Source organism: Corylus avellana, chromosome ca8 (genome assembly GCF_901000735.1).
Source record: "Corylus avellana chromosome ca8, CavTom2PMs-1.0".
NCBI classification, from domain to species: Eukaryota; Viridiplantae; Streptophyta; class Magnoliopsida; order Fagales; family Betulaceae; genus Corylus; species Corylus avellana.
Window position 1 is genome coordinate 13,382,281 of NC_081548.1, and position 23,986 is coordinate 13,406,266.

The window sequence follows — 23,986 nt, forward strand, 5'->3', positions numbered from 1 at the left end:
TAGTCATTTTTTTTTAAATAAAAAAAAAATTAAAAAAATTTCTAAAGTAATAACATCGTCTGTGTGGTCCCTTTTATATTTGATATATTTTTTTTTTTTTAAAAAAAAAGGTATTTTTCTGCATAATAATGACAAATCGCAGTGGTGAGCAAAACTAATTAACGTGTCAAGCTACGCGGTAATCTTGCGTACTACCAGTCTACCATGAGGCTTAGATGGTCAAAATTGGGGATGGGCAATTTCTTTGAAATTGCCGTGGATAGTGGGGATCATGTTACTCCCTCAAAGCAATTTGAAATTATTGCAGTGACTATTGAGACGAGACCTGCTCAAGCTTTCACAGAAAAAATCATTTACTAATTTTCTCCTTTCTGCTTTGGGTGGTTCGCTATCCTTGCATCGTTTCCTGATTTTCTCCTTTCTACCAAGAACAACCATGGCAGAGATAGTCCTTTCTACGTTACTCGGTGTCATGTTTCAACGGCTGGCGTCTCCCGATTTGCTGTCCTTTGTTCTCGGTGAAGGAGTTGGAGAAAAGATGGACAAGTGTAGCAAAATGTTAAGAAGAATTGAGCCAGTCCTTGATGATGCGGATGAGAAGCAGCATACTCACCGGGCAGTAAAATGTTGGTTGGATAAATTCAAAGACTTGGCTTACGATATGGATGACATACTGGATGAGATTGTCACGGAAGCATTGCAACGGAAATTGACGACAGAAAATCAGGCGACCACAAGTAAGGTACGGGACCTCATCCCTGCTTGTTGTACTGGTTTTAGTCCAAGTGCTGTTAAGGTCAACATGAGGCTGGGGTCTAGGCTAGATGAGATCGCTGCTCGATTCAATGAAATTTTGAATGAAAAATATGAGCTGAGATTGAGTGAAAATGTTGATAGGAGGTCACACAGAACAAGAGAGACATTGTGGCCAACTTCTATTGTGACCGAAGCTCGTGTTTATGGCAGGGAAAAAGATAAAGAAGCTGTACTTGAATTTTTGCTGGGTGAAAAATGTAGTGATGCTCAACTCTCTGTAATTTCTATACTTGGTATGGTGGGTATAGGAAAGACAACTCTTGCCCAGCTTATATACAATGATGAAAAAGTGAAGAGATTTTTTGATGTGACAGCATGGGCTTGTGTTTCTATAGATTTTGATGTTGTTAGGGTGACAAAAGCAATTTTACAATCTTTCACCAGAGAAAACTGTGACGGTAAGGATCTAAATTGGTTGCAAGGCAAACTGAAGGAGAACCTAGAAGGGAAGAAGTTTCTAGTCATATTGGATGATCTTTGGAATGAGAACTACCAAGACTGGACAATCCTATGTGCTCCTTTTGAAGCGGGGGCTCTAGGAAGTATGATTATCATCACAACTCGCAATGAGAATGTTGCAAGAAAAACATGTACCATTCCAGCTTACCATTTAAAAGAGTTGTCATATGATGATTGCTTGTCTATATTTGCCAATAATGCATTGGGTACAAGTGACTTCAGTACACATCCCAACCTCAAAGATATTGGTGAGGGGATCGTTAGAAGGTGCAAAGGCTCTCCTTTGCAAGCGAAAGTATTTGGGGGCATCTTACACAATGAAGTGGGTTGTGATATTTGGGAAAAAGTATTGAAGGCGAATATATGGGAGATACATGAAGTGGATTGTGAAATTTTGTCATCTCTTATGTTGAGCTACAACTATCTCCCTTCACATTTAAAGAGATGCTTTGAGTATTGTTCAATACTTCCCAAGGATTACGCATTTACGGAGGAGGAGGTGGTTCTATTATGGATGGCAGAGGGTTTAATTCAGCCAGGAGAAGAGACACAACAATTGGAAGAATTGGGTGCCGAGTATTTTCGTAATCTGCAGTTGAGGTCATTTTTCCAACATTCATTCAAGGATGAATCACGATTTTTAATGTATGACCTCTTCAACGAATTGGCTGAATGGGTTGCAGGAGATATATGTTTTAAAATGGAGGGTAGAGTTGGGGTTAATAATGAAAGGAACCCTTCTAGAAAGGTTCGGCATTTATCTTACTTGGGTGGTCAATATGATGGCATTCAAAAGTTTGAGGTTTTTAGTGATCTCACATGTTTACGAACTTTCCTGCCTCTAATGTTTCCGAATCTAGTGGGCTGTTACTTGACTAGTAATGTTTCTCTTGAATTGCTGCCAAAATTACTAAGCATAAGGGTGCTCTCTTTGAGTGGATACTGCATATATGAGCTACCAAAATCAATTGGTAATATGAAGCATCTACGGTTCCTTAACCTTTCTCTCACAAAAATCAGAAGCTTGCCTGAATCAGTAGCCACTCTCTACAATTTACAGACATTGATACTAGAGCATTGTTATTATCTAAAGAAATTACCTTCAAAGTTTGGAAACCTAGTCAACTTGCGACATCTCAACATTCTAGGAGCAAATGCATTGGAAGAAATGCCTCCGCAAATAGGTAAATTAACAAGTCTTCAATCATTGTCTAATCTAATTGTGGGGAAAGGTAGTTGTTCTAGTGTAAAAGAGCTAGGGCCTTTGTTGCATCTTCGAAAGACACTTTGCATTTCAAGATTGGAAAATGTGACTAACTGTGAGGATGCAAGGGACGCTATGTTAATTGAAAAGCACAATCTCTATGGGTTGTCATTGGAATGGAGTGACAACTTGGATGAGTCACACGACATAACAAGTGAATTAGAGGTACTTAATATGTTACAACCTCACGCGGGTTTGAAAGAGCTCACTATCAAACACTATGGTTCTGCAAAATTACCAACCTGGTTAAGCGTTCCAAAATTTTTTAATATGGTGCTCTTGAAGATTGAAAGTTGTGCAAAGTGCACGTCATTGCCAGCAGTGGGCATATTACCATCACTCAAAGACCTTTTCATCAAAGGCATGGCCGATGTGAAAAATATTGGATGTGAGTTTTATGGGGAAGGTTGCTCTCAACCTTTTAAATCCTTGGAGACTTTGCTTTTTGAGAATATGCAGGAATGGGAGAGTTGGAATCCTTGTGGAGAATTTCCAAAACTACGCGAGCTTTCTATTCGAACGTGTCCCAAACTATTGGGTAAGTTACCAAACCACCTTCCTTCATTAGAAAATGTTGTGATAGATAGATGTAGGCAGTTGGTGGTTTCAATTTCTAGCTTTCCAGAGTCCTGCAAAGTAGAAATTAAGAATTCAAAAGGGGTGGTGTGTGGAAGTAAGGTTGATTTCAGCTCACTATGTTTCCGGTCTCTTTCAACAATTTCAGAATTTACATGTCAAATAGAAGGGTTTATTATGGAAGGACTAACAAACGTGAAAGATTTAACGATTGCACATTGTGAGGAGCTGACGAATTTGTGGTCAAATGATGTGGGATTACTACAACATCTCCCATGTCTTGGCGTTTTGAAGATTCGTGATTGTTCCAAACTGGTTTCTTTGGTGGCAAAAGACGTGGAAGTTCCATCCAAACTGAGAGAAATCAAGATCGAAAATTGCAAGGTCCTGGAATCTTTGCCCAATGCAATGATGTACAACAGCACGCATCTTCAGGAGATTTGTATTGGTTATTGTCCTTCATTGACGCACTTTGCAATAGGGCAACTACCTCCAATTCTTAAGCGGCTAAAGATATGGAGTTGCAAAAACATGCTGATTTTGGTGGATGATATCAATAGTTGCGGTAGCAACATATCTCTTCTTGAGTACTTGGATATTAGTTCTTGTCCATCCCTCAAATCCTTAACATCAAGCGGAGAATTACCTGCAACACTTAAAGACCTCAAAATTTGGGATTGTGAGAAGTTGGAGTCAATAGCAAAGAGCTTCCATCACAACTCATCTCTTGAATTAATTGATATTTGGAGTTGTGAAAACCTTAAATCCTTACCCATGGGCATGCACAACCTCAACCATCTAGATCAAATTTATATTTGGGGATGTCCAAATCTTGTTTCCTTCCTGGACGGAGGGTTTCTCCCTGCCAACCTGAGAGAACTTACGATTTTCAAGTGTAAGAAAATGCAAGCTCTGCCGAATTGCATACACAACGTCACCTCTCTTCAACGATTGAAAATACAGGGCTGCCTAGGCATTGTAGCTTTTCCCACCAACCTAACATTTCTTTCTATCCATGATATGGCATTTAATGAGCCCTTTTTTGAGCTAGAATTGCACAAGCTTACCTCTCTTAAACAACTTGAAATTGATGGTGGCTCCTCACATCTGGTGTCGCTTTCAGGGATGATAATGCCTCCCTCTCTAACTAGCCTCAAAATTAAACACTTCCCGATCCTGAAATACCTGTCTTCCAAAGACTTTCAATTCCTCACCTCTCTTGAAGAATTGTGGATTGAAAGGTGCACAAATCTCACATCTTTTCCAGAGGATGGCCTCCCTCCCTCGCTCCTGCAACTTTGTATCTTCTATTGTCCTCTACTTAAAGAGCTATGCAAGAAAGATCAAGGACAAGAATGGTTCAAAATAGCCCGCATCCCTTTCGTTAAGATTGATGGGAGGTTTATCTATGAACCAGAAGAAGAGAATCATTGAATCCGAGTTTTGTTTAGATGCAAGTCAAGTTTCAAGAAATAAATCCAAAGGTTTGTTTATTGCACATCATTTCTTTTTGCATATTGATGGGAGATTCATCTATCACCCATAATGGGAGAATAACAAACTGCTCTCTTCTTCCCAAAAACTCGTAATTATCTATTTTTTGTTTCTTTTTTTTGTCTAAATGTTGGCGTTGGATTTTGCTGAATGTTGCTATTCTTGTTGGGTTTGCACAACAGGATCATAGGTGTTTGTAAAATGCCCAAGCAACCACAAAGAGAAAGGAGGCCTCCGTATTTTGAGTTTTTCATTACTAATTGTCATGTTGCTGGTCATTACAGATTTAACCAATCATTGGGACATTCCAAAAATAGGTACATAACTGAATTTTGATCCTTTGATAATGTTGGCATCCATGTTGTGACCGCAAGCATGCTATGGACCATTTATCATATTCAGTAAATGGATTGATGTTGATTCATTTAATTTTCTAGGAGAAGAAGTAGAAGGGATTATCCTGACATTGTATCCCCATGAACAGACGGATCCGAATTATGTATATAAAAAGGTATGTCTTACTTCTCATTTAATTTTTATAATTTCTAAGAAAGTTTTTCATCCAAATAGATATAGAATTAATTAAATTCTATTTTAACTGATTGAGAAAAAATTATGGCATGTTTGGTACGTGGAATAGACCTCTGGAATTGATTGACTATTCTTATTAAATAGTTATTCATTTTTTTGGCTCCTACGAAAAGGAATACTTATTTCTCTAACAAATAAGAGGAGTAGCTATTCCTTGGGAACATAATGGGTTTTCCAAAAAAACTCATTTTTTTTCTGCAAAACAAAGCTTTTTAAAAAAAAAAAAAAAAAAAATTGAAAGTTTTGACGTGACGACTGGATCATATGTAATATCTGGATATTCTTCTCTCCTACTGCCTTGATGTTGTTGCTAAAGTAATGAACAGGGGAACTTAGTTGGCAAAGCAATGGTTATTTTTTTTAATTGGGAGATTGAGCAGCTGGTGATACCCAGGGACATTTGTAGTTACCTTGTGATTATAAAAGCGCTAGGAAGAAGAAAATTCTTGAAATTTATTATCGAAATGTTGTGTCAGATGAGGACTGAAGGCATTAGCCTTGATTTGGAGACGCCATCGATTGTGTTGGACAGCTTTGTTAGCACTCATCACGTGTTGAAAGCGGTAGGAATTTTTGGGAACCTAGATGAGTTTGGATTTAAATGTGACAGTCTTTAAATGTGCTTTTAAAATGTCTCTGTCTGTGATCCCATGTTGCTGCTACAAATTCATTTTTGAATTCAATTGAAGGGAAGATACCATTTGATAGTATGACGTAAAATATCATCGTCGGTGGGTGGTCGAAATTTGGTAGAATTAGCGGAATCGAGAGTTTGTCAGAAGCAATATTAGCAGATGGGTTTAGTCCGGATTGCTTGACTTTCTGTTTTCTTATACAGGGTTTAGGTTTTCTTATACAGGGTTTAGGAAGGGCTTGTCGGATTGATGATGCTGTTCAGGTTTTTGAGGGCATGAGAGAGAAAGGTTGTGTGCCAGACACTGGAGCTTACAATGCAATGATATCTAACTTCATATCTGTTGGAAACTTTGATGAATCAGTACACGTCTGACCGAGGACTACTTGGGCATCCTCATCTAACGTCAAACAGAAACCATATCACTTATTCCATGATCTTAGGCTACTAAGATCACGGAGGGGCTAACAAACCCTAACCCTCTCAAATAACAGCACGACAGATATTAAGGGATAAGGGACCCGAGACGTACGGGGAATCAAACTCCATTCCATGCCTATAAAATGCAAGTCACCTTTCAACACTAAGGTAATGGCAACTCTTGCTTTCTAGCTTTCCTGTTGCTTATACACTTTCTCAGATAACTGACTTAGGCATCGGATTATCCTCGCCGGAACAACACCGGGGACTCTAATCCTATTGTTTGCTCTTGTATGAAGGCTCGACGCATCCTCAGACACCACGACATCACCCGGAAAGTGTGCCATGTTGCTCCACGGAAAACTGTGCTTCAACAAAACTCGCGGAAGTGTGGCCTAACGAGATAGACAAACCCATAATCTACGAGGAATTCCCAGGTGAGATTGCAGCTCTTGTTGATAGTTTTGTTCATCCCCAATGTCCGGGCAGTGCGATAGACGTCTTCTGGGGCAGTGTACGCAGGTATCGTGGTAAAATTGAGTTCCTTAGTTGAGTTACGAGGCACAGCAAGTTGTTTATATACTGCCAAGTACTCGTCGTCCTGACTCCTGCGCTGGAACATGCCAGTGTCTTCAGAGGGTGTGAGATGGAGCGGCCTCCCACATTTATTCTGTATACCATCTCGAGAGCAGTGCTGTTATCGGTAAAAGCTCTACTGGCCGATAAAGAAAACCCATCAACGTCAGACGGAGTGTAACAGAGATTGGAAGGCATCGACAATTGAGTAATAAATGTGACCCAGATATTTTTACTTTTACCTAATTAATTGCTGCTTTCCTTAAGGCCCGCAAAGTGGCAGATGCACCTGAAATGTTTGATGAGATGTTAGGTCGTGGGATTGTTCCCAGTACAGGGACTATAACTTCTTTCATCGGACCTTTATGCAGATATGGTTTGCCCAATGCTGCCATGATGATAATAGAGCAAGAAAAGTTGGATGAAGAATATCACTTGGTGCTTATAAGCTATTCCTTATGTGGCTTTCTAGGTTTGGTAAATGTGGAATGTTGTTAAATGTATGGGACGATATGCAAGACTCTGGTTATTATTCAGATATGGAAGTTTACGAGTATGTCATCAACGGACTTTGCAACATAGGGCATCTTGAAAATGCTGTACTTGTTATGGGTGAGTAAGCTATAGTTGAAGATAAAAGATGCTCGTCCTGATGACAATGCCAGGAGATATTGGCGTGCTAATGGCTGGCACTTTTAAACTGGCATGTTTGTCAGCAGCAAGTGCAGTTTGTTTATCCCCTGCTTTGCTTTTCTTGCAGCCGGTTCCATACTTGGATGCTATATGAAATAATTATTCTACCAAGTATGTGCTCCTCTTTCTTTTACTCGTTTACCATAGCCCCTGGTGTTTACTTTTAACACATTTTCCATGCAATCATTTTCTTTCTGGTTTGAGAAACTTGTTTTCTGATACAGTATCATTCTTTTCTTTGTTTGTTCATTTATTGGCATCATGCTAGGATAGTTGTGTGCAGGTACATCCTGTGATTGGACTATATGAGACATATGCTTGTCAGCATTAGCTTCAAAATGACTAAAATCCAACTTGTTAATCCACTATAGACATACATGCATGAAGGCTGTGAAGGCCTCATCAGCTGGACATTCACCATATTGTTATCCAGAGGAATTATGCTTGTGTTTTCCTTGCCAACCTGTTTGTTCTTTCGTTGTTCACAATGGCCTTCTATCTCTGCTTGCTAAATGTAATTGATTTCTCACTTTGCTCCATTTTCCTTCTTTAGCTTCCTAACTTTTCCCTTGATTTTGCTGTCTAGATAGAACCAGTGCTATTCCGGGTTTGTATGTTTGAAGGGGGCAGATAGTTTTAAAATACACATAATTTGTTGTAACATTTTAGGTGCATGTTAATTTTTAACTTGATTACCTATCAAAAAAAAAAACATTTTATTACTTATCAAAAGAAATTTTTTAACATGATGTCATTTCTGATGACAGGGAACACTAGGCACCATTTTCCTTTTAAGCATGTTCTTCAGTGCTTCCCTTGTCAAATCATATTATGGGACACGTATCTGGAAAGGTGAAAAGCGAAGGACTGATCATGATACACATCATACATAGGACTATAACATAAAGTGATGAGCAGCACCTTAAAGTTTTATATTAACAATTACTGTATTGCTTGCTGGCTTTATATAAACTAATTAAAAATATTACCATTTCTTGAACTTTCTAAAATTCTATGGTGGCATCCAACTATTTCAAATTAACATGCACATATAGCTGTCCCATCCACTCTCTGTTTATTGTTCTTCAAACACACAGTCTGTTGTAATTATACCTGCATTTGGAGTGCAACTTGAAGCTCACTTGTAATACCCTATACCTTCTAAGGTAAATTTAATTTTAGGATTGTTATTTATTTATTTTTACATTAGTTTTATTACTTGGGTAGGTATTGCTTTTGTTATCTTCCCTTAAATTATGTTGACGATGTGATGCACAATCACGATTATGCATCTCTTAGGTGGAAAACATAATCATGATAGTCCCCTTTGCTTTAAGTATAGTGGTCTATTGGATTATCATTTCTTTTCCTTAGTGGTGCGTAAGCCATTTCCTATCTTAAGTTAGGCAATCAATGGCGGATATCAATTCAGTTTTTCTTCTCTCATCCCATAATTTTCGTAGCTTTAGTAGAGGGGTGTTTTAAAGGGATGAAAAAGACTTAAGAAGAGCTAGAAAGTCATGAAAGTGGAAGCCTACTTCCTAACAAAGCTGGCCAACATTCCACTAAAGCACTAAAACATTCAACTATCAAATTACAGCCAATACTTCTTACATTCAGCTATCTCTTTTCTCTCTTTCCCTCTTATTTCTGTATTCCTCCAAGCAAAGACTTAAAAGTCTACAAACAAATACTCTAAGGCTGCATCCAGCATATGATTTATCCAAGTTTTCTCCCACATTTCCATCAAGAAAACTGATTTTAGCACTGTTTAAGTTGCTGTCCAGATTTCCATCTCTTTGTTTCTCCTACGTTACAGCTGGATTTTCTAGGTAATAGTTCTAATCATTCTTATCATAGATGTTTAGTTATAGTATTGTGAGAATCATGACAAGAACTTATTAATACAATGATGAGTGGAGTAAAAGTTGATGTTTAATCAATTCTAAGAAAATATATCCTTTGAAGTATAATGATTTGCAATTGAATTAAATCTGGCAAAAATATTGCAAATAACGATTGAATTAATCGCATAATTTCAATTTTCTTTCCTGAATTTCACTTGGATCCCGACAATGCAAATTCTTTTATCATAAATTTGTTTGTCTTTTTGTAAAATTTGCCCAGCTTGGTAGGTTGCGGCCATACTTTGTCTGATGGTGCAATAGGATAAATTCCTCTTGTGAGGACTTGAAAGTTTTATGACTTGCAACTTGACCGATATTAGTTATCTATCGAGAGCTTGATGAAGTGATAGAGCCTTTTTTTAGTAAGTAATAGAACCCTTCACTATTACCAATAACATACAATCTGTATTTATTGTCTACAGTGCTTGCATGTAACCATTGACGTTGGCACAAACAATGAGCAGGTTTTGAAGGATCAGTTTTACATTGGGCTTAGGCATAAGAGGGCAACCGGGCAGGTTTTATGATATTCTTGTCTTCTCCCTTTTTTCAGTTGACTGGAATTTGTATAACTATTATTAAATATGTAAATTCATTGATGTGGTTTTTCACTCGTTTTATTTAGGAATATGCAGAGCTTCTAGATGAGTTCTTGTGTGCAGTTAAACAGAACTATGGGGAGAAAGTTCTAGTACAGGTCTATATCATTTTTAATTCACTCATTCCATAGTTTTTGAACTTCTGAGTTTTGTTCATATGGCCGTATTGTATTTTTAATATTTTACCTTTTTTCCCCCTCAGTTTGAGGATTTTGCTAACCATAACGCATTCGAGCTGCTGGCATGATATCGCTCAACTCATCTTGTCTTTAATGATGATATACAGGTAACGCCTTCAAAAACTTTTTGACCATTAGCCATTTTGTTTTCACTTTGGTAAATTTTTCTCTTCTTTCATTTGATTCAGGGTACAGCATCTGTGGTATTGGCGGGGATTATTGCAGCCCTGAAATTAGTTGGTGGAACCTTAGCAGACCACACTTTCTTATTCCTGGGTGCTGGAGAAGTGAGGCTCAAACACCATTTGCCTTTGGAGTCTTTCGTCTTCTTTTTTTCATTCTTTTTGTCTGTTTGTTTTTCTTGCACTGCTCAAATTAAGGACAATTTGAAAGTAATAATACATTTTTTCTACACTTTGATACATCTACTTTAGTCTCCATCTCATTTCAAGTAACTTGTGACTTGAGGCCATGCTTACCTTTTATTGCTTCCCTGGTTCTCCTAATGTATATACATATATGCATATATGGATGCCAGCTTTCATTAAATCAGTTTCAGCAACACGACGAAGCAGAACACTATGAATCAGTTTCAACAACATATACAAACATTTGCAACTTTCCTCTGGAACCCGAGCTCCATTTAGGCTTGATATTCAGCTATCTCCTTTTCAGCCTCTTCTTTGTCTTGTTTCAACCTAGCCATTTTTTCTAAGAATAAAAAGACAAGCTATATATATTAAACTCCAATATATTAATGCAAAACACAAGCTATATATATATATATATATATAAGGAGATGGACGGACCTGCCGGAAGGAGTTGTTGGAGAGAGAGAGAGAGTACGTACTGTGAGAGGCTAGCGCCAGAGAGGAAATTCCCTCTTCTTCGAAGAAGAGAAGGAAAAGATAGAAAGGAAAAGATAGAGAGAAAAAAGAGATGAAGGCCTATGCGGGGGAGGTAGAAAAAAAATAGGAGGGAAGAAAGAAAGAAAAGGGAGGAAAAAAATATTGGAAACCAGCTGGTTCCAGGTTCCCAAATAATATCATAGAAAATTCCCTTTTGTGACATGTGGTTTTGACACGTTACCAATTAGTCACGTGCTATACTGGCACGTTACCAACCAAATTGGTAACATGTGGAGTTTTACACGTTACTAAAATATTTAGTAACGTGTTATAAACTGCCACGTCACTTAATGGTAACGTGGCAAATATTAATGAATAATATACATGCAACTAATACTTTCTTTTTTTTTTGTAGTGCCGAAGCATCTGTGTTTACTTTTTATTTTCTTCACAGACAAAAGCTCCAGTGGAAGAAACCCGCAAGAAGATTTGGCTTGTAGACTCAACGGTAATAGAAACCTGATCTGAATTCCATGCTTGCAAGGAAAAGTAGCTTTTCCTATTCGTTTTGCTTTCCCTTTTTCCTCTTAATCTCATGTAACAGTTCGGTTGTATTAACCTTTTCCAGGGATTGATTGTTAGCTCCCGTAGGGAGTCACTTCAACATTTTAAGCAGCCTTGGGCTCATGAGCATGAACCTGTTAAGGGACTCTTAGGTGCTGTCAAGGTGTGAAAATTTTCATAAGAATGCTTTTTTAAAAAAATAAATAAAAAATAAAAGAATACTGTTTTAGGATTTTTCCTGTTGAATTACATTATTCTGCCAATCTATCAGGCGATCAAGCCAACGGTGCTGATAGGATCATCTGGAGTTGGAAAGACTTTTACAAAGGAGGTGGTTGAGACCATGGCATCTCTGAATAAGGTTGGTTCTCTCTCTCTCTCTCTCTCTCTCTCTCTCTCTCTATATATATATATATATATATATATATATATACACACACACGCACAATATTGTAACAGGAAGAGTTTGAGATTGACATTGGTGATTATTGGCTTGTAGAAACCTCTCTTGCTCTCTCCAACCCAACTTCACAGTCTGAATGTACAGCTGAAGAAGCTTACACATGGAGTGAGGTAAACATCTGTTTCTTTTCCTTGGATTTTTAATTCAAAACTCCTCATTTCTTGCATCTGACAGCAGAATGTTAAGGGTAAATGAACTAGCACAACTCTTTTTAACCCTCTCCACCCTTGTCCTCTATCAATGTGCAGGGTCGAGCAATCTTTGCCAGTGAAAGCCCTTTTGACCCTGTTGAGTATAATGGGAAAGTTTTTGTGCCCGGCCAGGTCCTAAACAATATTATATTATCATAACCGACTCTCTTTACCCGAAATTTTTTAGGATATTATTCGCTTACTTGTTAATCCCTTTCATTCAGGCCAACAATGCTTACATCTTTCCTGGTTTTGGTTTGGGTTTGATCATCTCTGGCGCAATCCGAGTGCATGATGACATGCTTTTGGCAGCCTGTAAGTACATTAACATCAATGTTATATGGAGGCATACATGCTTCTTAATTTTCTTTTCTTTCTATTCTTTTTCATTTGTTTTATCCAAATGATTCATGGATTATCAACTACTTAAATCTTTTTCCCCTCTTGCAACAGCCGAAGCTTTGGCTGCACAAACCACACAGGAAAACTTTGATAAGGGACTGATTTATCCACCATTCTCTAATATCAGAAAGATATCAGCCCACATTGCTGCTAAAGTCGCTGCTAACTGCTAAGGCATATGAACTTGGTGAGAGTTTCTTTCTGATATCATCAGCTGTTACAAAAGGATCCCTGCCTCTTTTTAATATTAATATATAATTTAATTGATGATTTACAGGTCTTGCTTCTCGTCTCCCTCGTCCCAAAGATCTTGTTAAGTATGCAGAGAGTTGCATGTACAGCCCAATCTACCGAAGCTACAGCTAGACTTCCCTCCATTTTGTAGTCTGCACCAATCTGAGTTTTTTTTTTTTTTGGAGTTTCCAAATTCCAATGATCGGTTTGCCTTTAGTCCTGTAGTTGGGAAGTAGTCAGTAGTGGTAATGGTATCAGGATGATTGATATTTTTTTATCTCATTTCTTGAAAATAAACAAGTTTTACTTGACTCACGATTGTCAATCTTTTCAAATGAACAATATTCCAAATATGGGAAAGATTCATTAGGATTATATCTTGTAATTTATTTTTCTTATGTTGGATTTTTATTTAATGTAATGAATTTTTTATATGCAAATAAAGAATTTGGAATGAAAGCTCCGAATTTGTATTGATGAACGATTCTGTAACAAGAAAATAGCTGAGTTTGAGTACAGCTTTGCCTACAAGAAAGAAAGGAAAAGGTAATTAATCCTAAAATTTGTATTTTTCTGCCTTTTGTTTTCTTTCTTAAAATAAAAAACATCAATAAACAACACAAATAATATATATATATATATATATATATATATATATATAATAAATAAATAAATAAAAAACCTCGGAAAACAATATTTATTATTGAAAATTTGAAATGGTTAAATGGATGGTTGCAGAACCGTGGCGGGATGGTCTCGTGTGAAAAACTTGAAAGAGCCATTAAAGTTAAGAGGGAGAAGCACATTGAGCAAATAGATGCGAGACTAGCGCAGATGTCTGCTCAGATGGCGACGTATGAGGCTCGGATTCGCAGCCTTGAGAGGTCGAGACGGATGGGCTCCGAGCCAGAGGTGACGACTATCAGGAATCTGCAAGATGCAGAGTCCCCAGCTCGAGTGATTGTGAGATCCTCAGTTGATAACCGATCAGATAACAATATATTCTTATTGTTTCTATTTGAGTAACACGATTATCTTACGAGATGAATATCATTTTAAGGGCTAGTAATTTTGTTTGGTAAATAAACTTTATTCGTATCTAACACAATTGTATATAACACAATTGCAATGTAATATGCATGTGTAGATGACGTAAGAATAGAAGCTGAGGACGACGATCACAATGAAATCCAACACCAAACACCAGCTAGACAGAAGTCTCGTTTGTCAAGACATTATACTCGTCGTTCAGGCACCCCGTGAGTATATATATATAAACTCAAAATAATCTACTTTGTTGTTCCTAGTTGGTTTGGTTGTGATTGGAGCTTTGGTAAGATTAAATATGGTACATATACAAGTATAAAATAAATGATCATTGATGGGCTTTTCACTGAGTAACTGGACCTCTTGCCACAAAGCATTGAGTGTTCACGTCAAAAGGTGAAAAATTTGGATTTGATCAATATCATGGTTAGTTTGGTTTTGTAGCCTCTTTGACTCGAGTTAGTAGGTCCTTAGGGGTGTCTCTACAACTAATGCCCTAAAACCATCTGGTTTGGGAGTCATTGACTTAATACTAACTAGATGGGTCAATTAGAAAGCTTAAAGGAATCAAACATTGCACAACCTGACCAAAAAAAAAAAATGTCATTGTTGTTCATTCTAATAGGGAATTCAATGAATTTTGAGATATGGAGATATTACATGTTGGAAAGAATTGGAAGCCTCATAATTTTGTGCTAGTTCACCTTACACTGCTTTCAAACTTATGATGTTTTAGCATGTCCTTGTAAGTAAATGAACTTTGAGATTTCAATCCATTGTGAAGATGGAGTTCATCTTTTTAAGCTTGCTAATGAATGAAAATCATGATCTTGAAGTGATGTTTTAATTTTTGGAATAACATGAACTGTGCATGATGTTTGTGGGTAACATTTCTGGAAAACCCTCACGAGACTTCATTCATCCTCTAGGGAATTCTTAGGGATTTAAAAAGGCTTGTTGCATATGCTAAATGCAATCGTACATTCCACGAAAGATGGATTTATCTTTTTGTTCTCTGTTTTTCACTTGTATTTTAGTTTTGTATTACTAAGGGACTAGCAATATGTAAGTTTGGGGGTGTGTTAAGTGCTAAAATATCATATTTTTAGCTCTTAACTTACATGTTTTAATCCTTTAGTTTTAGTTAATTCATGCTATTTTACTTCATTTTTGTATTTTCTTTGTTTTATAGGTTTTTGGAATAAAAGAAAGCGTTTCCGGAAAAGTTTCAAGCTTAAAGGGCAAATTGAGAAGACCTAGAAGATATGGTTAAGCTTAGCCAATCATGGTTAAGCTTAGCCAATCATGGTTAAGTTTAATCAAATAAAGGAAATGATTAAATCGGAATTTCTTAAATTGGAGTCAAAATCGGATTGGATTCAAAATTGGATTCTGCATACCTCTCGGTATTTTGATCATAACTTTTAGCTCAAATATTAGATTGAGGTGATTCAAGTAGCATTGGAAAGATAACTTAAAATTCTATAAATCATTGTGAAATAGTATTTTCCTAATTTGGAGTGCCGCAATGCCAAAATCACGCCGCAAGTTAGGACCGCAATTCTGGGCGAATCCTATTCCGATTTGAACTTAGGTTTTCTTTATCCTAATTGGACTTGGACTTAAATCTCCGAAATTACTAGGATTACTAGGGTTTCTCGGACTCTCCTAAACCCTATAAATAGACCTCTAAGCCTCACAATTTAAAAGAGAATTTCAAGGAGACAACTTTGGGGAGAGGAATTGGAGGCTACTTCTAGGAACGGTTTTCGGTTCTTTCTTTTCATTTTTCTTTTCTTTTATTTTTATTATACTTAACTAACTCTTAAGGAGGGCTAAATTAAAATCCTAATTATGTTTATTTAATATTTCAATATTGGCGCCTTTGTGATAATCATATTGTGTTGTTTAACTTGATTAATTCATGTTTTATTGAATTCCTCATATATATGTGACTGGCCATTATATGCATGTGGTATGAATTAGTTAATTAAATCAATTTGGATGACCGCGTCCTGGGTTTAATAAGAGTAACAAAAGATATCCACACCGGATTCTTGGGTTAATCAACATGGGGAACCGGGATTAAATACTCATGCCCTAAACCTCATGTGTTTGTCGATTTTCACAGATTTATGTTTTTTTTAAAAACAACTTAGTAAACACCCATGCTAAATACTTTAAGAAATAAAATAATTAGAATAAACACCCATACCTAATTCGTTGCCTAGGGAAATCAATAGCTTAAAGAGTAGACACTCATGCCCTTAGATTGGCAACCATTAAGTACTCATAATATGATTGGATCATTGGCATATTGTTATATTATCTTAATATGATTAGTGGTAGATATCAAAGCCTACCTTTACCTTTACTTTATCTTTATATCTTTTTATTTCTTTTTCACAATATCAATGCAGTGACAAGTTGATATTTTAATCACTTCTAAATAAAATCAACAATCCTCATGGGATCGACCTCGTACTTGCTGCACTATACTATCGTTTAATTTTGTGCACTTGCGAGTAAAACGTATCAAATATTATCTATTAATTTATGTAGTATTTGGCACAACAACATATTCATCATCAATCAAAATATCAGTATTTGTGTTAGAGTCTACAAAGAAATCAGAAACATCAAGATGAGTGTTACCATCTCCATTTAGAGTATCAAGAAAAACTGGAGAATCTTCAGGATCACTGTGATTAGCAAAATTCATTTCAATCCCCTTTTCTTTTATGGAGGCTTGATATAGGTCTATTAGATGTTTAGGCGTACGACAGGTATGTGACCAATGTCCTTTCATACCACACTTGTAACATTTATCTTCATAGTTCTTTATAGGTTTATTCTGTAAACCTTTATTTTCATTTTATTTTGCCTTAGTGTGGTTCCACTTCTGGTAGTATGAAGTATTTATTTTGCAAGAATTATGAATATGTTTCCTTTGACCTCTATAATTTTTTTTCTACCACGTCTACATCTACGACCATGGTTTCCTATATTACCATGAAATGAGGTTCCATTTGCTTCAGGAAATGGTGTAGAACCTATTGGACGAGATTGATGATTTTTCATTAATAGCTCGTTGTTTTGCTCAGCCACTAGAAGACAAGATATCAGTTCAGAATATCTTATGAAATTACGCTCTCGATATTGCTGCCGCAGGAGCACATTCGAGGCATGAAATTTGGTATATGTTTTTTCTAATATATCCATATCAGTGACTTTTTCTCCACACAATTTTAATTGTGAGCTGATTTTAAAGAGTTCAGAGTTACAGTCACTAACACTCTTGAAATCTTGCAACCTCGGGTGCATCCAATCATAACGAGCTTTTGGGAGGATAACTGTCTTCTGGTGCTCGTATCTCTCCCTTAAATTATTCCACAAGGTAAATGAATCCTTTACCGAAAGGTACTCAGTTTTTATATGCTTCAGGCATATAAAATTATAAGACATCATATTCATAGCATTAGTATGATAACATTCTAGTTCATATAAATCTCACATGAATTATAATATGCAAATGTTATAATATGATTCTTAAAACACTAAAAATTTCTAAGCATATGTTAGAATGTTAATTAACAAAATAGATAATAAGATTATTAAATGTTAAAGAAACTTACAATGAATTGAGAATACCTCACGGATAGCTTTTGATGTTAAAGCTCAAAAAAACATAACAATTGGCCGTATGGGGTGGTCGAAACCACCCCCAGCCCCTTGGGGGTGGTCCGGCCACCCCCAAAGGCACCGTCTTTTTTTTTTGGGGCTAAGGGTATTCTTACACTACACTTCTTATCCATCACTTGGTGAAGTCTGGAAACACCCCCAGATCAAATACAGGAAAGCCTGAAATTTCTTTTTGTTTAAAATGGGTGGTCCCACACCCATTTTGGCTGGAGGTATCGTGGGACACCCTCTGCCATTTCCCACCCCTTTTTTTTTTTTTTTTTTTTTTATTTTTTTATAATATTCTTGATTTGGTAAAAAAAGATAAAAATTATTTTTTTATTGCTTATCGTGAAATGTTTGGTGACCAGGGCCTAATAAGCATCTATTCCAGCCATAGCCACGGGACTTCCCTAAACATGGCTATCTTGCCCACCTGCTCCTCCTAAATACTCAACCCCACCATATACGTCTTATCAGAGCATTTAAGTTATTTAATATTTAGGATTGGTTTGACAATAGACTAGGATTATGATTTTTGGTTTGTAATTTAATAATATGGTATACATTAGATTTTTTATATTAATTTTTTTTAAAAAAAAAATTATAGTAAATATTTTATTAAAAAATAAAAGTAATCAATATTATATAAAAAAGTAAGAAAGTTTTATTTTATTATTATTTCTTTTTTTTGCTGAAATGGAAGCTCCGGCCATGATTCTTCGGACCCAAACCACAGAGAAGTCCTGGCATTTGAAAACCCTTTTTTTTTGCAATTCTTCTAAAGAAAAAATCAATATATATATATATTTATATATCATATAATCTTCGTAGTGTTAATAGAAAAACCTGAACTCCTAAACTCCTGTGACCTCCTGCCTGATTCCGCTACAAAAAAAAAAAAATTCAACCCATGGCACCTAGTAAAAACCGGAACCGGATCTTATTTTATTAAATAATATTTTATATATATATATATATATTTTAATTCTTTGTCTTTTATGCAGCGTTTAGGACCTTAGGCAATTAGGTTTCTCACTTTTCTGGTTTTGAAGGTTTAAAAATGATTTTTAGGGTATTTTAAAAAATTTGAATTTTTATTTCTAAAGCTCATATAGGCAAAAACATTGATTTTTTTAAGATTTTTAGGCTTCTTTAGGTTTATTTTTTAATTATTTGAAACAATCACAATAAAGCCTCTTTAATTTAGACAAAAAGATTAATAGCTTTTTCTTAAATGAGCTAACTTATGAAAAAAAATAATGGGCTTATTTTAGGCCCAATACCTAAAATAAGCCCCAAACACTAATTTTTTTCAAAAACCGGTTACCGAATCGGGTAAAACCGGAACCGGCCGGTAACCGGGGTACCCCGGTTCCGGTTCCGGTTCCGGTTTTGGCCAAAAATCGGAAAACCGGACCGGGTTGACACCCCTACTTTCTTGAATATTTTTTTTTAAAAAAAATCAAAATTCATTTTCATCTCTATATCACATGAAACTATTCCTTCCTCATTGCGCCTCTCAATGGATTTTCTGGACGTTGTGGAAGTCGTCTCTGCAGTCATACTGCAACTCAAAGCCCGGTCCTATGGAGAATCGTACATTATCGACAGGGCGATAATTCAGGTAGCGGAGACCATAAGAAAAGATCTAGAGCGGAATAAATATTTCCTCATCAATGGTGAAGTTGAGAAGTTGTTGGAAAATCTTCTTGCTGCTGTTTACAAGATGGAGGATTTTGCTGAAACGGTTGTCCCGCGAAGAATGCATGAAAGGAGAATGGGCTTCGGTCGGAGGTACATTTTCATCCTTCGTCAGATATTGAATTTGAAGGCTAGAGTAGACTTTGCAAGTGAGATGAAGAAGATCGTATCCGAGATTAATCATGCTATTGACGAATTAGGTGTGAGCAGACAAAGCCATCCACGTGAAGAATCAGACGTCATTGGCTCGGAAGAGGAGAAGGGAAAGATGGTGACCTGGCTAACTGACACTAATTCCTGCCCAAATCTTGGGTTCATCTTAATCTCAGGCCAATCTGGCTCCGGCCAGACTACACTTGCAACGAAAATATATAAGAGTCGCGAGATTGAGCGTCATTTTGAATTTCGCGCATGGGTTTCTGCCTCTGACGACCATGTATCCAATCTCCGGAGCATTTTGCAGAAGATTACTGAAGATTCAATGGTGGTTGATATGGAATCTACCGAAAGAGAATCAATGGAAAAGAAGATCTGTGAGATTTTGCATAAGAAACGGTGGCTGATAGTGGTCGATAATGTGCAAAACCCAAATCTTTTCAAGACTAGACCAGGTTCTGCCTTATCAGACGTAGGTGATGGTAGCAGGAGCAGGGTGATAATGACAATGACAACGACTTCTGAGAACGAATGCCTCATCAAGGGCTTTATGGATGGATATCAAAGTTTATGTTATGAGCTCCAGCCGTTACAGGACGAGGACGCATGGCATTTGTTCTTGAAAAAGGTACGCTTATTACCAGATAATGTTGAGTCCTCTGATATAGATAAGCTCAAAAGAAAAGTTCTTGCGAAATGCGAAGGCATACCTTCGGCAATCCTGGTGCTTGGTCGTTTTCTGTCCACAAAAAAGTGCTACGAAGAATGGTTGGCAGTTCTTGAGCACTGGGACTCAAAAATCTTCGCCTTGATGAATAGTGAGCAGCTTTCCGGGTCGAGGCCTTGCCTGCTTTATTTTGGGCTTTTCCCAAAAGGATACGAAATTCCAGTGAGAAGGTTATTGCGTTTATGGCTTGCAGAAGGGCTAATTGTAACTGATAATCGGAATCCGGAGGAAATTGCTCAAGGGATTCTGACAAATTTTAAAAACAAAGGGTTGATTGAAATAGTAAAAAGGAGAAAAGATCGGAGTGCCAAAACATGCCGTATGACTGGCATCCTATATGATTTCTGCTTGTCAAAAGCTGAAGATATATTTGGCCTTCTCCACATCCACCCAACTGCGCCAGATGACGAAAGTAGTGATGCATCTCCCAAGTTTGGTGTTCGCAGTGTTGCTGATCATTGTGACATCAAAAACTATTCCCGTAAATACTCGCACATGCAACATCTGCGCTCTTACTTGTCCTTCAACATTCAAAAGAAAGATACGCCCGTGGTGGGAATAGGAAACTTTCTCAGTGAAGTCATTGGTCATCGAGGCTTTGGATTGCTCAAGGTGCTTGATCTAGAACGTGTTTACAAACCTACATTGCCCCAAAATCTGGGGCAACTCTATCTCTTAAGGTACTTGGGTTTAAGATGGACCTTCTTGGATACGATTCCCCACTCTGTTAGTGAGCTGCGCTACCTTGAAACCTTGGATGTGAAGCACACCTATATCAGCTCTCTACCCAATTCTATTTGGAAGATGGAAGACCTGCGGCATTTGTGTCTTAATGAAATACGCCTTGACATGGAAAATCGCAACAATATTTCTCTTACTAAGCTCCAGACGCTGTGGGGATTATTTGTGGACAACAATAGTCCAGTGGAGAATGGTTTGGATAGATCAATCAATCTCAGGAAATTGGGTCTAACATTTCATTTAGATCATGACTCCGTTGACAAATTAAATGCGTGGATTGCACACCTCGAAGGGCTTGAATCTCTGAGGTTAAGATCCAAGGACGAGGATGGTCGACCTTCAAAGCTTGAATTAAAGCCTCTATCAAGCCTAAAGAATCTCACCAACCTGTATTTGCTTGGAAACTTACCGGAGCTACATAGTGAGTACTTTCCTCAAAGTATTAAAGTTCTTACTTTGTCCGTATCAAAGCTGGAAAAAGATCCCATGCCAATCCTTGCGAGGCTGCCAAAGCTTTCTGTCCTTCAGCTATTGGCCGATTCCTACAATGGGAAGGAAATGGTGTACCCGAATGGCGGCTTCCAATCACTAAAAAGTTTGAAGCTCTGGATGCTCAAGGAATTGGAGACATGGACAATGGAGCAAGGAGCAATGCAGAATTTGGAAGAATTGGAAATCCGATGCTGCCACAAGCTGAAGGAAATTCCCATAATAAATCGGAACAGCATTGGCAAAATAATTTTAACGAACATGCAAGAGGAATTTGTAGTTAATGTTCGAGCCAAATTTCCCAAGGAAATCCTCGAAACTCCACCGCCATTGCCAGTACGATGTGATCATTGTCGGGATGTGAAGCAGGTTTCAATCCATTCCCTCATTTACTAGCGATTACCAGCATTTTCTCATTTCCCCTTATCTGTTATGTTGTGCAAAAATGGTCACAATTGCGGCAAATAAAGTAAGACAATTTTTTTTTTTGATAAGTAAGACAATTACACACGAATTAAAATAAAAACACTGTGATATGTTTGTAATTGCTGCATGAGGACTTGGTCCTCTGTTCTATTTATCATAAAGTATGTACGGACTACAATGAATGAATATAAAAGTACAAACAATGAAAGCAGTTTCTTACAAGAACCAAAAAAACAAGAAACTTAGAGAAGAGGAGGTATGGTGATTTGATTTGGTATGGTGTCTGTAGACCTGACTCGGTATGGTGGTGTAACTTGAGCTGGAGCTTTGACCTTTCATGTAGCTAAAGAATTCAATTCAATACTCCCCCTCAATCCTAACGGTTGAGAACAAACGTTAATATTGGTACGAAGGTGAGCAAAACGGGTAGAGACCAAAGGCTTAGTAAGAATGTCAGTCAATTGATCTTTGCTAAAGAGAAATTTAACAAGAAGAGTCTTTTTAGCAACCCGATCCCGCACAAAATGATAATCAATTTCAATGTGTTTTGTGCGGGCATGATAGGCAGGATTTAAAGTTAAATATGTGGCACCAATATTATCACAATAGAGAATGGGTGCTGCCGAGAGAAAGATCCCAAGTTCTTTGAGCAAGGATTGAATCCAAATCAACTCTGCAGTGGCATTGGCTAAGGCCTGGTATTCAGACTCCGTATTGGAATGAGACACAGTAGGTTGTTTCTTGGCTGTCTAATATAAGAGAGTACAGCCAAGAAATGTGTAGTAGCCAGAGGTGGATTTTTTGTCATTAGGGCATCCTACCTGGTCGGCACCGGAAAAGGCAACCAGTTGAGCGGAGGAGCTAGGTCTAATGAGAAGAGCATAAGAGATGGTGTGCTTCAGATATATGAGAATCCTCTTAATGGCAGTCCAATGTACACGAGCATGAGAGAATTGGGACACTTTGTTCACAGCAAAAGCTATGTCCAGGCGAGTGAGGGAGAGATAGTGCAAAGCACCAACCGTGCTTCGGAATAGGATGGGATCGGACATGGAAGTGCCATCAAATTTGCTGAGAGGTGATTCTGCCGACATTGGGGAGGAAATGGGTTTAGCTAACTGCATGTTTGTCCGAGTAAGAATGTTAGCAATGTACTGTTGCTGTGATAAGTGAAGAATAGGGGAAGAGCGCTGCACCTCAACTCCCAAGAAGAAGTTCAACAAGCCAAGATCCTTGATGGGGGAAATTTTTGGGTAGCTTTTATCAATAGTTTTGCTAAATTACTCTGTCTGTTTCTCTTTCTCTTGAGTTTGATATCTCACGCCTTAGATTAAAATTTCAATTTCATTTCTTTGCTTGCTATTTATTTATCATGATTTTCGTTTTTGTTGTTTTATATTACGAATTCCGCAAAGAAATATGCATGTGCTTGTGATGGTTTTAAATATACTATGAGAGTGTAGTCTCTATGAAATTGTTTTAATCTGAGGCTTAGGCTTTTGTATTGTCGTAGTTTTGCACTTGTTTGGCTGCCTAGAAAGTTTGGTCTTTACTTATTGCTTGTCATTACCCAACATTTTCTCTCTTTCTCTCTCAGACACAACAGAACAGTTCCACCACCGGTGACGCATAGCAAGAAACAGTGCTATTACTGGTGTTGAGCTCTCAAGTATCCGTCTTCTGATGCATGTCATTAATTCCATGTTGAGAGATCAAGTAACCATAATTACTAATTTGTTGTGTATTTTTAAAGTCATTCCTCTGATGTTGGCATAATTTGTGTTTCTGTTTGAATTTGATCTCTATGTTATGGAGTAATGTAATAGTTGAAGATGCAAACATTTATGTAATCTCTTATGGATCTATTCATCAAAAATCTCGATGTTATGGATCTCTCTGTGTGACCGATGCAGACATTTGGGTTCCATTTCTATATATGATTGAAGTATGAGATTTTGTGGTCAAAGGCACAAAGCAAAATATGTATATCCAGAATTCCTCTTGGGTACCTAGAATTTCTTTGTGTTTTTTTGTAAGTTGGTACATAGAATTTCAATTCAATGAGAACTAGATTTAGTGAGAATGACAAAGGGTTCCAATCTAGC

The 23,986-nt window shown here is 37.2% G+C and overlaps 2 protein-coding genes and 1 non-coding gene across 15 annotated transcripts; all 3 read left to right on the forward strand.

Annotated features, from left to right (window-relative positions):
• Window positions 1–233: 233 nt before the first annotated feature.
• LOC132190463 (putative disease resistance RPP13-like protein 1) lies at window positions 234–10,634 on the forward strand. Of its 13 annotated transcripts, none has more exons than XM_059605457.1 (10): window positions 234–4,599; window positions 4,792–4,926; window positions 5,047–5,120; window positions 5,677–6,422; window positions 6,554–7,634; window positions 8,291–8,375; window positions 9,853–9,948; window positions 10,056–10,127; window positions 10,232–10,315; window positions 10,397–10,495. In XM_059605457.1, exon 1 carries the CDS (start codon window positions 437–439, stop codon window positions 4,547–4,549), a length of 4,113 nt encoding a protein of 1,370 aa, XP_059461440.1. In that variant the 5' UTR covers window positions 234–436; the 3' UTR covers window positions 4,550–4,599; window positions 4,792–4,926; window positions 5,047–5,120; window positions 5,677–6,422; window positions 6,554–7,634; window positions 8,291–8,375; window positions 9,853–9,948; window positions 10,056–10,127; window positions 10,232–10,315; window positions 10,397–10,495. The 13 variants fall into 13 exon arrangements, with proteins under 13 accessions (XP_059461440.1, XP_059461436.1, XP_059461441.1 ...); XM_059605453.1 differs by lacking the exon at window positions 8,291–8,375 and having other exon boundaries at window positions 6,554–7,038; window positions 7,202–7,634; XM_059605458.1 differs by lacking the exon at window positions 8,291–8,375 and having other exon boundaries at window positions 6,554–6,776; window positions 6,882–7,634.
• An 8,529-nt stretch (window positions 10,635–19,163) lies between these two features.
• LOC132190908 (probable disease resistance protein At1g58602) lies at window positions 19,164–23,842 on the forward strand. Its single transcript, XM_059605931.1, has 2 exons — window positions 19,164–21,824; window positions 23,479–23,842. The coding sequence occupies exons 1-2, from the start codon at window positions 19,164–19,166 to the stop codon at window positions 23,512–23,514; spliced, it is 2,697 nt and encodes an 898-aa protein (XP_059461914.1). The 3' UTR covers window positions 23,515–23,842.
• Window positions 23,304–23,377, forward strand: LOC132191167 (small nucleolar RNA Z267). The gene has a single exon (XR_009441198.1). It is a non-coding gene; the product is annotated as a small nucleolar RNA Z267 (small nucleolar RNA).
• Window positions 23,843–23,986: the final 144 nt, after the last annotated feature.